Source organism: Caretta caretta, chromosome 1 (genome assembly GCF_965140235.1).
Source record: "Caretta caretta isolate rCarCar2 chromosome 1, rCarCar1.hap1, whole genome shotgun sequence".
NCBI classification, from domain to species: Eukaryota; Metazoa; Chordata; order Testudines; family Cheloniidae; genus Caretta; species Caretta caretta.
In genome coordinates, this window is record NC_134206.1 from 142,148,201 (window position 1) to 142,163,505 (window position 15,305).

The 15,305-nt window shown below is 40.2% G+C and overlaps 1 protein-coding gene across 4 annotated transcripts in view; it reads left to right on the forward strand.

Annotated features, from left to right (window-relative positions):
• Window positions 1-15,305, forward strand: part of CNKSR2 (connector enhancer of kinase suppressor of Ras 2) — a 376,791-nt gene that overhangs the window by 119,590 nt on the left and 241,896 nt on the right. For all 4 annotated transcript variants that reach the window (XM_048862811.2, XM_048862821.2, XM_048862830.2 and 1 more), the window contains one exon: window positions 11,484-11,525. In XM_048862811.2, the coding sequence (XP_048718768.1) occupies window positions 11,484-11,525 (42 nt within the window). The remainder of the gene's footprint in view (window positions 1-11,483; window positions 11,526-15,305) is intronic.

Sequence of the window (15,305 nt, forward strand, 5' to 3'; positions counted from 1 at the left end):
TATATTTTATTCGTAAATTGAAAACACTTAGTCTGGAAGTGATTAAGGGAAAATAGAACCCATGTTTAGAGTCACTTTTGTGAAAAGAACTCCATTGATATCTGTTTGTTACTGTATAATTTAGAATTGTGTGAGAGACTAATAGCTTGTCAGATTCATTTCATTTTACATCATGAAGATTTTTCTATATACCTTATATGCTTAGGTGAATATATAAATATCCCATAGATGCAGCAAGGATTGTCACTATTCATTCCTGTAAAATCTCATGAATAATAGACTTGTAACTAGAGGAGCAGAAGGGCCCAAAGAACTGCTTCTGGGTATAATTAAAGGAACATTAAATAATTTAATCTGTCAGATCTCACTTGCCTTGTGTTATTTGTAAAAGTAACGTGGGAGTAATTCTATATCCATTTTTTGATCGCCCTTCCTTTCCCATACAAGATGGGTATAATGACATGTACACTCTCCTCATCTTGGGCAATATATTTATTTATTTAGTAGACACGCGAACTTAAAAAGTACAAAGAAATGATGATTTACACTTTTTACATATTTGCTTAGGTAAGTTTTTAAACTATTATAGAATTTTTGGAGCGCTTTTATAATATACTGTAAAAAGCAAGGTTTGCAGAATAGGTGCTGAACAGTTACAGAAAGAAAACACAGTATTAAAGCATTTCTGAACCATTTCCTTCCAGGTTAATTAAGGACTTCAGTGTTCTGTAAAAGTTTACTAATCTGCTCCCAGTTATTATTTGTTTGAAGGTGGTATAGAGAAAAACAGGAAAATAAACTTTTCATTGTATGCTCTCTGAATATTAAATGTTAATCTTCTGGTGATGTGCATGTGTTTATTGCAGTAATTGCCCTGATTTACTGATGATGTAGGTTGGCTGCAGTATCACCTTGAAATCATTTGGTGCTTTTTTTTTAAAATAAATTGTAGCCTCCCTCCAAACACTCATTTTAATCCCGTGTAATTATTAAAGTTACAGTGATAGAGTTCATACAGAATAAAATAATTTATAATGTTTCTGTGTCTAGTTTTTTCTTTATTTTTAGTCTTGAAGGGATCATTTTAAAATATAAGAGCCATACTGGGTCAGATCAATGGTCCATGTAACTCAGTATCCTATCTCGGAAAGTGATTAGGGCCAGACGCTTCAGAGAGAATGAACAGAACAAGCCAATTTTGAATGATCCGTCTTCTGTCAACCAGGCCTCGTTTCCGGCCATTGACGATTTAGGGACACCGGGAGCATGGGGTTGTGTCCCTGACCATCTTGATCCTTTTTGTCATTAATCATTAGTTTTTGTTGGGGGGTGGATGGAGGCGGAGTTACAGTAATCTAGTATAGAACATCTGATATGACTTTTAAAACAAAAAGCAAAAGCAGTTTTATCAACCAACTATTTTTAAGCTGGAAACAAACTTTAGTTGCTGCCCTCATATGACTAAGTGTGGAGGGAAGATTGAGTTGCTCGTGAAGGACATTTTTATTTCCCAAGTGACTTGATTACCGTTCTTGAATTATGTTCATAACCTCGTGTGTGTTTCAGTGACTGAAAATCTGACATAATAAAAGATATATACATGGGTGCCTTAATTGTGCAAGCTCTGGAAGGCTGTGAAAGAAAGCAAAGAAACCAGTGGTGAAGAAGCTGAAATGCAGTTAATTCAAGAGCTGCCTTGGGGATGAGACCTCTCATAGATGAATTCTTATGCTCTGCAACTCTCTATTCCAGTTTATTCTACCTTCCTAGTGCCATGCAGCCTGGTTGAACAACCCTGACTTCACATGGCCCTAAGAAGTGGAGAAGAATGAATGATTTTATGATTAATTTACAAGATTAGGAATAAATAAGGAGACCTGGATTCTGTTTCTGGCAAATCATTTAATCTATCTGTTTCTCAGATCTCCATCTGTAAATTTTCCTTGCCTCACAGTGGTGTTGCAGGAACAACTAAATAAATTAATGAATAAGGGAGTCTGATTGCCAGGAATATACACAGTCCTTCTTCAAATATGAGAAGTGGTTATTGCCTCTTGCACTCCCACATCTAAGAGTGAGTAATATGGCTGAAATTTTAATTTAATTTAATTTTTTTATTTATTTTTGCAATTAACAAATGAAAGTTTATGATTTACTTGTGTGGTTTTTTTTCATTTCTGGTATCCCATAACTGTTTGTAAGTGACTGCATCTTATTTTCTAATTAGCACAACTTTACAGCAATGGGACTAAAATCATAGGGTTCACAAGTACTTGCAACTGCCAAACCGATTATAATGCGGCAAGGGTCTAGCGAATGTGGTGTGATCGATATTGCAACCGCAGCCAGTATCTTTGGGAGACATTGTATTAAATGTATGAATGTTTACATATGATTGTGTTCTACTGTGTGTGTGGGAGAGTTATCACATCTCCTACAGGAACTAAAAAAGATGCCCGGGGGGTGATTAAGTCTAGTTACTGAGACTAAGCAACTCTAGAGAGGTGTCACCTCTGGGGTGGCTTCAGATATTGTTAAAACTGGGTTTTCTAGAGACCAACAGACAAAGAAAGGGCTTCTGATATAAATGGCTGGGTTTACACAGGCTTCTGGTTTCTTTATGATCCAACAAACCAACAGGGCCTTCTGTCCGGGGGGGCGGGGCGGGGGGGCAATCTTTGCAAAAGGGTTGGAAAGACTTTTGCCTATTAAGGTCCCATAAGACTGATGAGTGACTGCTGGTACTAATCTGGTTATTTTTATTATGTTTTATCTGTGATGCTTTTACCTTTAATAGTATATGTGCTTGCTTAAAAGGAGCTGTGTGGTAACTCACAATTACTGGGAATACACTGGGACATAGCCCTCGGAGAGAAAGCAATGCACAGGGACTGGCCTTTTGGTAGATTGGCTGCTGGTGATATCCCAGTGTAAGCAGTGAGGTGTGCAGTTCTTTAAAAAACAACAACAACAACAACAACAACAAAAAACAGTCAAGAAGGGACTGGAATAAGGGCTCCTGTCCAGAGATGGGTGATAACTGGAGGCCTGAGACCTGACTGGACACTCATGGAGTGGAACATGGGGGTGGGGAATACCCTGAAACTGTGACAGAAAGTATAAGAGCAATGGCAATATTGTGACACAAGATCATAGCCCATAGGCACTTGGAGAAGTGAAGCCCGTGACAGACAATTTCAGCAGGTTGCCAACTCAGTATATAAAACTATATAAAATACATCTGTTTCACATGGGCACAGAAATCCAGATTCATCTTAGTCTTTTCCATAAGGTTCCCTATAGTGCAAATTTTTTGGTACTGGTCCATGGTCCATGGTACATGGTCCAAGTTATTTTCAGCCTATCGGGTTTTTCTGCGGACAAGGACCTAGGGATGACAGTGGACGAGAAACTGGATATGAGTCAACAGTGTGCCCTTGTTGCCAAGAAGGCCAATGGCATTTTGGGATGTATAAGTAGGGGCATAGCCAGCAGATCGAGGGACGTGATCATTCCCCTCTATTTGACATTGGTGAGGCCTCATCTGGAGTACTGTGTCCAGTTTTGGGCCCCACACTGCAAGAAGGATGTGGATAAATTGGAGAGAGTCCAGCGAAGGGCAACAAAAATGATTAGGGGTCTAGAACACATGACTTATGAGGAGAGGCTGAGGGAACTGGGATTGTTTAGTCTGCAGAAGAGAAGAATGAGGGGGGATTTGATAGCTGCTTTCAACTACCTGAGAGGTGGTTCCAAAGAGGATGGTTCTAGACTATTCTCAGTGGTAGAAGATGACAGGACAAGGAGTAATGGTCTCAAGTTGCAGTGGGGGAGGTTTAGGTTGGATATTAGGAAAAACTTTTTCACTAGGAGGGTGGTGAAACACTGGAATGCGTTACTTAGGGAGGTGGTAGAATCTCCTTCCTTAGAAGTTTTTTAAGGTCAGGCTTGACAAAGCCCTGGCTGGGATGATTTATTTGGGGATTGGTCCTGCTTTGAGCAGGGGGTTGGACTAGATGACCTTCTGAGGTCCCTTCCCAACCCTGATAGTCTATGATTCTGTGATTAATGTTTCCATGTATTCATGTAATTGTTCTCTTGTAGGCTACGTGTTGAGCATTCTGGCCCAGATTCAGCAAAGTACTTCAGTGGGACTACTCAAATAAAGTTAAGCAGATGAAGTCTCTGGGACTACTCACATTTAAAGTGAATCATGCGCTGAATTGCTTTTGCTGGATCAGGGCCACCAGTGCTCAGCACCTTGCAGGATTGAGCCCTAGTGTATGCCCAATTCATTCATTAACAGTTTATGTAATCTGCCCTGGCCAACTTCCAAGTATTGATACATTAGGAGGCTTGGGAGATGAAGTCAAAGGGAGGAGTGCATAGTATAGTGATCAATTTGATAAAAAGAATATTATTAGCTACTAAATCTGGATTCCACTAGCCTATGCAACATCATACCAGTGGAACTTTGATTTTTGTTGTTGAATGTTGCCCTCTGTGAATTCAGTGGAATTGTAAGAGTGTTGTTCCTATGGTATGTTAGGATATTATTTGAGCTGGTGATTCTGTAAAATAACATCACTTCATTGTGAGATGATTTACAACAAGCTGTGGTTCAAAGGAGTGGACAACAGAGTAAAAAGGTGCTGCTGCAGTTATTTTTTCAAAGAAGTGGAAAACAGAACCGGGGAAATAATAAACAGGAGAATTAGAGACACAATGGGAGAGGGAAGAAGACACTAGAAACGTATTGGATCATAAAAGTTAGTGATGGGGAGGAAAATGGAAACTGCGATAAATGCATGTGTGATGCTGGCAAACCAGCAGTCAGGTTAGGATCAACAGGCCAAATAACTGTGTAAGAACCTTAGAGGTTTGTGGAGGCATTGCAACAGGAATCAGGACAATTCACTTATGTGGGGGTATCAAAGAGATGTTAAAAGGGGTTAATAGGAAAAGCCCATTCATTTGTGTTGATAAGAAATCAAGGAAGATGCTGTGTGCATGTTTGTCTGTCTGTATCCTGTAACTCTAATTACCTCAAATATGCAACGATACTCAGTTGTCATTAGATCAAAGGTCTGTATTTAACATTTGGTTGTGTATTCACAAGATGTGTATATACTGTATGACTCAAATGAACATTACTTGTATCATCTTCAGCTTATCTCTCCCTGTTATAATGAATGACCGACAATTGCTTTATGTTAATCAATATAGCTGGGTTACTTGTGTATACATAGGAAAGAGAATTTTAACTTCAAGGAATGAGTCCTTGTGGGCTCAACAATGAGGAATTTTTGAACACATGCTGTGCTCACAACACTTGGCAGCCTGTTTCAGCTATAAAAGAAAAACCTCAGGCAGGATCCTGCCGGCTCTGGTCTGCTGAACTTTAACAGGGAAAGTTTAGCTATTGGACATAAATCCCCAAGTAATTACTTGGGATGCCCTGAAAGAGTCGTGAAGAGACTCGAATAGACTCTACCTCTAAGCTGCTCTGTGTATGTGTGAAATGTGTATATATATATATATCTGTGATATATGTCAGTGCTTTTTACTTGGTCCATTGCTTCAAATACAGTATATCTAATTTTGGTTAGATTACTTTCTCTTTAAATTCTCTATTGTGTCTGTAATACCCAAAGCAAGGTAGGCACTTTGCAGATGAGTTTCATTCTGTCCTAAATACCTTACTATCTTAATAGACAGAATGCAGAAGAATGTTTATGAGGAATATGAGGGGTGCAGTTTGAGTGCTTCAGTACTGAAGTTTACCAAGCTTTTTTAATTATATTAAAATTATATTTTCATTTATATTTTTAATTATATTAAAATCTAAAGTAAACCAACTCTACCTTTCCATAGGCTTGTTTTGTTTTGTTGCATTTTAACCTTTACGTATATTTTGTAACCTCTTCCGCATGTGTAATCCTTTCCTCCCCTCTCTATCTTGAGTCTTATCTTTTCCTTTCATGTTGTGAATACTTAGCTTGCTCCCAGCTGCTTTTGTAGAGTTCATTCTTGCTGTTCCTGCTGTTTGTGGAGGGAGAGACCACTGGAGCCTGATGATGATAATTAATTTCATCACTCCTTTTCATTTTGATGCCTGATGATGGGATATGTACTATTTTGGAGATAAACCCTTTGCTGGTTTCAGAGTAGAAGCCGTGTTAGTCTGTATCCACGAAAAGAACAGGAGTACTTGTGGCACCTTAGAGACTAACCAATTCATTAGAGCACAAGTTTTGTGGCTTATGCTCTAAACCCTTTGCTGGATTTTCTGAAATATAAATTTGGGGCCAGATCCTGGCTGGTGTAAATCAGTGTGCACTAGCTTATGCCATATTTTACTAGCTGGGGATCTGGCACATCACATAGGCTAAAGAAACCTTTTTGATTTTTCTGGTACATACAATATGTGTAGTAGCTCTAGCTTTACGCATATTGCAGTATTCACCCATTTGCAGTAACCATCAACCTTGTTCAGCTGTTTTAGTTGAAATGGTACTAGTAGGGTCAAATAGCCTAGGGTCAGTTAAAATTTGTTCATTAAGAAAATTTTGGAGTGCAGAGTGTTAATGTGTAGAGCAAAAAATCTTTCTGTTCATGTGTATTCTGCTTAGAGGAGTAATCGTGCTATTGTTTCACAGAAATGGTAACTAATTGTCATCTCTTGTGGGAGTACGGCTTGGCTGTGGGTGACAGTTTATATGCATACTAGCTTTTCTAAAGAGAAAAAAAGTTTAACTTCAACTTGTACATGAGCTGTGAGCCAACTTAATTGCAATATTCAAATAACCTAATTGAATTGTTTTTTGAGGGGAATTTTCAGCAGTGGGACATGGGCTAACTCTCTAGGTGTGGAGGGAAGAAAAGTTCTTTAGCTGTGGGTGGTGTGGTATTAAAAACACTAATTAGGTGCTGATTGTGCCGTTAGCAACACTTTGCAGTTCTCAAGTTTTTTAAATTGTTAAATGAAATGGGTATGAAAAGCCATACTTGCAAATTGTAAGCATCTCCATAATAAGTGGCCAATATTTCCTTCTCTATAAAGGGATGTTATAAAGGTGACTGGCATTAATTATTCTGATCAGTTGGTGAGGATAGAACACAAAGTAATAGACTGAAACTGTAGCAGAAGCAATTTAGCTTAAATATTAGGAAAAAATCACTAAGTTTGGAGTGTTGTGAAATTATTGTTGGAGATAGTCAAGAAAGTGAAATGCTTATTTACAGGGATAGTTAGAAACAATAAAATAAAACATGCTGTGAGGTAGGGATTTAGATTAGATGAACCCAAGACCTTGATCCTGCATTAGGATCTGCTAGCATGCCTGGGCACTTGCATCCCTGCCAAGTTTCACTGACTTCAGGAACACCTCCTAAATTATTAGGATATGCTACATCCACCAGCTCCTCACCTCTGGTGACATTTTCCCTAACCCTGACCCCTCCCTTCCACCCAACATCTTCACTTCCTTCACCTGCCCCTACCAGCACCTCTGCCCCTCTCATGCCACTTTTCCCAAACTCTTGCTGCCCCCACCCTACCCTTCTCTTGCTCTCTCTGGAACGCTCACTCCATCTGTAAAAAAGATCATAGCCATCCACAAACTATTCATGCCTTGCTCTCTCCCACTCCTGGATCTCAGAGAGAAAATAGATCCTTTGGTGTCACTGGCTCTGCAGCTGTCCTCTTTTGGAGGCCTCTTCTGTTCTCATTCTCCCTGCTCTGGATCAGACTGTGGTGAGGGTGCTGGGCTTCTGCTCCCTTGTTCCTACTACTTCCAATTCTGCCTTCTTCCCCCTTCCAACTCTTTCTCCTTTTGAACAATAGTATATCCAACTTTCCTCTCCTCTCTCCTTCCATGTTTCTGTCATCTACTGTGCATCTAGTTCCTCCCCCATCAGACTTCCTCTCTGACTTGGACTCCTGTCACTCTCTTCCTCATCATCTCTTACACTTAACTTCAGTCCTTCAGCTTCCATGCTGATGACCCATCTGTTTTCTTAGCTGCATGTTTCCTCGCACTGACCTCTTCATTTGACCTGCAGTCCTTGTTCAACTCTTCCATTCACCAAAAAGGCTGTTAACTTGACATGGTCTTTACCAAACACTGCACATGTGCATTCTCTCTCGCAGAGTGCCCCATTTCTGACCATCACCTGATCTCTTTCACCATCACCCATTAGCACCCTTTCTCATGCTCCTTTCAAACAGGACTACATTAATGAAAACTAGGGGACTTACAGTTCAGAACTTTGGTGCCCGCTGCTATTCACAGCCCTATTGACTAAACTATGCAGACATAGCGTAAGTGTTTGTATATAGACAAGCCTTGAGATACAGCCTTTTGATTTTATTTGCTTTTTCAGCTTTGGCGTGTCTTTTGGGGGAGTTTCAGGATTACAATAAAGCTTGGGCTGGTGAGTCCATTCATCATAGATGTATGACTGGCAGTGAGTATAAGTCCATTTGGCCATGTTATTCTGTTCAGACCTAGAAATCTAATTCTAAGAATTTCCCAGTTGGTTTTCAATTTCTAGCATTGTAGTTATTGGTCTGTCAGAACTAGACAGTTTGTTCCCCTTTCTTTGGATTCCAAGCCCAGGACATATGGTTTCTTTTAATGTTTATTTAACTGTTACGTGACAGAGTGGCAATTGATATTGATCCTTGCTAGTCTTCTGCTGTTTGTAATAAACAATATTGCTTTTTAAAAAATATAATATTTTTGTTCTGGTTTGGGTACGTTGAGGATGTGCTGGTTGTCTGTCACACTTAATTGCCAATACTAAAAGTACTGCTTCTCAATGACCACTTAGATACAAAGTTTCTGATTGGTTCATTTTGGGATGAAACAGAAGAAGGGGCAACAGCAGACAAACTTTGTAACCCGAAGCCCACATAAATCCATTATTTTATACATTTAGTTTTCTCTTTTGTGTGTGTTTTTTAAATGGTTTAAAATATGAATTAGAGTAAATTATTGTGTAATTTAGCACTTCTACTTAAAATATCTATAGATATTTCATCATAAGTGACTTATATTATTTACCCACAATTTAATAGTTTTTCCTCTTGGCTATTAAAATATTTGCTATATAGTCATTCGTGTTTTACTTAAGTGAAGAAAAAATATTTTACTTATTATAGTTTAAGTACTCTCATTTTGAACTGTTTTATTTGTTTTCAGTATTATTATGTAATTCAGGCTCATAAAGAAAAATAGCATTTTCTCCAGAGTAGATAACTGATTAGACTCTGTTCTGTTTAATTTGACTACTTGATTGTAGTAGTTTCATATGTAATATGAATAGTTTACTGTCTGCTCAGTGATACTTGGATTTTTAAATGTTGCTAAAATGTTTTGCAGTTTCTCATTGCTATTTTTGCAAAATGATTCCTGCAAAACATAAATATATCCAAATTGAAAATGTTACTTACCCTCTCACATTTAAAAGTGAAACGTGTCTTTTGCAGGTAAGAATGCAGATGCTTCATTGATGTCTGCATATAATTGTTAGATTTTTTATTTGGCTAGATTTTCATTGGCTATATTATTAGCAATGCCTTGCCAATACAAACAGCTACTATTAGGAAAGTGTTCCCAAGTTAACCTGTTGGTTCTACTCTGTGAAACTTAAGAACAGGTTAGTTTTGGGTGGTTTTTTTTCTTTCTCCCCCACGATTAGCACCAGAAGTATTTCACGGTTTAGAATTGCCCACACTGGTATTTCTGCCAAAAATTGATCTTGTACTCTCTGCACTATTGGAAAAAACATTTAAGAAATGTAAGACTTAAAATATGAGCACCATTTTTTGAATTATTATTTGTATTACAGTAGAGATTAAAGGATCCATCTGAAACTGGAGTAATGCTTTCAACAGCGTACATTTTATTTCATATGCACAAAAATATTCCTCCTCTTTGCTTCTCTCTTCCCTATATTTCCTAGTCTCTGTATCTGCCACGATTTCTGTCCCTAATCATAGAATATCAGGGTTGGAAGGGACCTCAGGGGGTCATCTAGTCCAACACCCTGCTCAAAGCAGAACCAATCCCCAACTAAATCATCCCAGTGAGAGCTTTGTCAAGCCTGAACTTAAAAACTTCTAAGGAAGGAGATTCCACCACTTCCCTAGGTGACCCATTCCACTGCTTCAGCACCCTCCTAGTGAAAAGTTTTTCCTAATATCCAACCTAAACCTCCCCCACTGCAACTTGAGACTATTACTCCTTGTTTTGTCATCTGGTACCAGTGAGAACAGTCTAGATCCATCCTCTTTGGAACCCCCTTTCAAGTAGTTGAAAGCAGCTCTCAAATCCCCCCTCATTCTTCTCTTCTGTAGACTAAATAATCCCAGGCCCCTCAGCCTCTCCTCATAAGTCATGTGCTCCAGCCCCCTAATCATTTTTGTTGCCCTCCGCTGGACTCTTTCCAATTTTTCCACATCCTTCTTGTAGTGTGGGGCCCAGAACTGGACACAGTACTCCAGATGAGGCCTCACCAATGCCGAATAGAGGGGAATGATCATGTCCTTTGATTTGCTGGCAATGCTGCTACTTACACAGCCCAAAATGCCGTTAGCCTTCTTGGCACACTGTTGACTCATATCCAGCTTCTCGTCCACTGTAACCTCGAGGTCCTTTTCTGCAGAAAATCCAACCCCTGAATCTTCTATCCTCTATCTTTCTATGCTTTCTCATTTTTGTTGATAGCACCTTACATTCTTTGCAAAGTGATCACATGTGTACAACCCTCAGTGTGCTCTGTGTATGTAACAGTCTGACTCACTTTTCTTCTTCATTCTCCATCCTCCATGTCCCCAAGTCCATGGGTGATGATTCAACTCACCTTTTCTCTTCTCTAAACTTTGCCCTCTCTCTCTGAAGTGCTACATAAACATGATGATTCAACTCAGTGTATTGTGGATAATTCAACTCCCTCTCCCAATTTCCTTGATCAGATTGGAATGGGAGGGACAGTTGCTTTCTGCACTAGGGAAATGTTTTAATCTATCACACCTATTTTAAATCGATTGAAATGTTTGCTGGGTTACATTTTGTTTTTTGGTGGGTGGGAGATGTTTCCGTGATATTAAGGAAAAGTAAGGATAAAATGAGAAAGGAGGAGGAAAGAGATATGGGTGAGGAGAAAGACGCCAGCCAGCCATGACTGTAGTAGGGCATGGCACAAAAGGATATTAGGGAGAGGGGAATAAAATCCATCTTGTGGGATTTCAACAAAAATAAGGTGGAGAACCAGAGGTATAGGTCTTTGCTACTCAGGATTTTCTTCTTATTCTACTCTCTCTGTTTGGGTTACATAAATCCTTCTATCATAGTTGGGACACTGAAATGGGGTTTTCTCCGTAAATTTTTCAGTATGATTAACCTTAAAAAAAAGCAATTTTCCAAGGAATGTTTTACTTAGTGACTTAATGTCCGTCGTCTACTTTCTCTTTTCAGGATTGTACAGTATATGAAACGGAGAATAAAATTCTTCATGTGGTGAGTAGTCCTTGGATTTCTATAAACACACATCTCTACTGTGTAACACCCATGACTTTATCTTTTCTTTTCTTAGCAGTAGTGTCTGTGGTGGTGGTGAACTAATTTGGGCACGATGCATCATTTTAAATAACCAGCAACATGGGGAATCATTAGCAAATAAGTAGGGAGATGCTTGAAGCAGGACGCTGGATCTGAATATCCCTTTTTGGAGAAGATTGCATCCAATTCAAACTCTGATTTGGGCCCATCTCTGCTGATAGACAACAGATATTAAAATGTGGTTATGGTCACAGAAATGGCTATGTAAAAATGACATTTGACTCAACAAATCTGCTCTCTAGGCATACACAGTAGCATCTGTTTATTTCAGTGAAAAAGTTTAAAGTTTATACTACTTTTTACTCCTGTTACCACTGCAGACCCAATAAAACTATGGGAGAATGAAACCTACTCCTCCTGGCTCATGTATCATTAGCAGAAATGCTTACTACGTTCCACTTGCATAATCTTTATTGCTGTTGATAATACGTCTGACTTTCAAAATGCAGTTTATGTTTGAAGGGCTGCTCAATGGAGGGGGTGAGGAGACAAAAATGTGAGAAGTTTTTCTGGAAATGATTGAGGCAATGAACGTGGAACCCCAGTATAAAATATTTAATTGCTTGTCAGACTATAACTATATTTTGGTAGGTATTGAGTTAATACTGACCATGTTTCTAAAGTCAGCCACAAATAGTGCTGTTCCTGAGAGCAAGTAATGAATTGGTTTCACTTACAACACACTTTTTATTTCACTGGTCAGATAGACTTTGATACCTATTCTTTATGCTACTTGGAAAAGGAGTACTTGTGGCACCCTAGAGACTAACCAATTTATTTGAGCATAAGCTTTCGTGAGCTACAGCTCACTTCATCGGCTGCATACTGTGGAAAATACAGAAGATGTTTTTATACACACAGACCATGAAAAAACGGGTGTTTATCACTACAAAAGGTTTTCTCTCCCCCCACCCCACTCTCCTGTTGGTAATAGCTTATCTAAAGTGATCACTCTCCTTACAATGTGTATGATAATCAAGGTGGGCCATTTCCAGCACAAATCCAGGGTTTAACAAGAACGTCTGAGGAACAGTGAGGGGAGGAAAGGAATAAACAAGGAGAAATAGGTTACTTTTTATAATGAATCAACCATTCCCAGTCTCTATTCAAGCCTAAGTTAATTGTATCCAATTTGCAAATTAATTCCAATTCAGCAGTCTCTCGTTGGAGTCTGCTTTCGAAGTTTTTTTGTTGAAGGATAGTCACTTTGAGATCAGAAATCGAGTGACCAGAGAGAGAGTGGTCTCTGGTCACTCGATTTCTGATCTCAAAGTGACTATCCTTCAACAAAAAAACTTCGAAAACAGACTCCAACGAGAGACTGCTGAATTGGAATTAATTTGCAAATTGGATACAATTAACTTAGGCTTGAATAGAGACTGGGAATGGTTGATTCATTATAAAAAGTAACCTATTTCCCCCCCCCCCCCCGTTCCTCAGACGTTCTTGTTAAACCCTGGATTTGTGCTGGAAATGGCCCACCTGGATTATCATACACATTGTAAGGAGAGTGATCACTTTAGATAAGCTATTACCAGCAGGAGAGTGGGGTGAGGGGAGAGAAAACCTTTTGTAGTGATAAACACCCAATTTTTCATGGTCTGTGTGTATAAAAACATCTTCTGTATTTTCCACAGTATGCAGCCGATGAAGTGAGCTGTAGCTCACGAAAGCTTATGCTCAAATAAATTGGTTAGTCTCTAAGGTGCCACAAGTACTCCTTTTCTTTTTGTGAATACAGACTAACACGGCTGTTACTCTGAAACCTGTCATTATTCTACTTAAGTACTCAAGTAAATTATCTTCATTTCTACTTCGCTGGATATGAGGCTGTACAAAAGATTTTCTATAAATATTTTTTTAAATGCTTCCAAATCAAATGTCTAGCAAGAGAAATTCTTCAGGCTGCTGACAGTTTTCATTTTACAATAACTGTAGAACAAAAAAGTCTCCTTGAATTCTTCAGCTGCACTGACATTTTTCCCCTGTGGGACAAAAAGTATGAGCATTTGTAGTAAGCCTGAGTTTGTCATCTTTGACTGACTGATTTCTACAAGCATTTAAATAATGAAGTTTTTAATGGTGCAGCCTTGGCAAAAAGTTGAAATGCTGCTTGTTGGAACTGTTCTTCTTCGAATACTTGCACATGTCCTTTCCAATGTAGGTGTGTGCTTGCCCCAAGCACAGTTGCTGGATTATTTTTCTTTAGTGGTATCCGTCGGATACCTCTGGTCCTGCGCACTCATAGCGCCAGTAGGACGGACCCTGCGCCCCTTAAGTTCCTTCTTACCACCTGTAACAGTTGCTGGAACTTCCCTCATTGCTCAGGCAATTTCTCCCACTGGTTTTTCTTCTCTTTCTCATGTATGTGTAGTTTAAGTAGTTAGTAAGTTTTGGATGCCTCTGCCCTTGCTTGGAGAAGCTTGTCCATTCCCCAGTGCCAGGGTATGTCTAGGACACCAGGCTGCAAACCTTGCACTGCCTATGGCAAGTCGATGCCCTTGTGCAACCTGCACTCCAGCTGTCTCAGGTGCCTAGGGGAAGCTCATTGGAAAGACTGTTGCCAGATCTGCAGGGACTTCAGACCCCGCACCAAGAAAGACCGGGAGGTGAGGTTGAAGGTCCTCCTCATGGACACAGCCCTAAGACCAGCATTGGAGTGTTTGGGCTCAGCACCAAACACTTCAGCTTTGGTGTGAAGTGCTCCTCCCACCAGTTTGGCAGTGATTCTCCTACCTGGTGCCCTAAGAAGAAGCACTGTAAGCACCAGGAGAAGAGTTGTTCCCCTGTGCCAAAAGGAAGCAGGCAAGGGGTTCTGGATAAAGTGAGACCCGTGTCAGGCTGCTCTCCTTCTTCTGCACTACAGCAGCCACCTCCGCCAGCCTCAGTACCCCCGTAGGCTCTGCTATCTTCGGCATGGGAAGTGCCATCCTCCAGCAGACAGCGTACCAGTCAGTATGTGGTACTGTCAACCACAGAGGCATTTGTGGCTACTTGAAACCTACTCATTCTCCCAGTCCTGAGGTCCCTGGAGATTCAGGACTCAGCACCACCAGTATGTATGAGCAACAGAGAGACATTTCCCAGCTTTTGTGTGGCACTACGGCCACCCTCTAGGGGAAAACCTCTTATGGTAGCCTTAGCTTGGGCCTCTCCATGGTGCTGTTCACTGGCACCAAGAGGGAACTTGGTCTCCCCACCGCAGCTCGTCTTCATTATTGGAGTCTGAAGAGGGATCCTACTCTCACCATCATCAGGACGGCCAGCACTACTCCCTGCTCTGTTTCCACTCTGCTCTTGCCTGAATCGCTATGCTGCCCCTGAACACTTGGCCTCTGGGACTGTGGGGACCAGCACCCATGCAATGTCTTTTTGGAACCTTGGGGGTTTCCCCTGAGACAGGGTAACATTTCAAGGTGTTCATATTCTGTGGCCTTGGAAAGTAGGGCACCTCTGGTACCGTGCCGTGAGACCCCCCCAACCTGGATTCTGGTGCTGAACCTCAAGAGGAGATCCCACAGGTCTCATTCGAAACAGAGGAAGAGGTGGAGGACCCTCAACCAGCCTTAGCCTTTTCCTGCTCATCCCCAGATGAGGCAGTGATGGATACTGATGTATTCTCACCTCAAGATGATCACAAGGCCTAGGAGGACTTATTGAAGTGGGTGGCCTTGAACT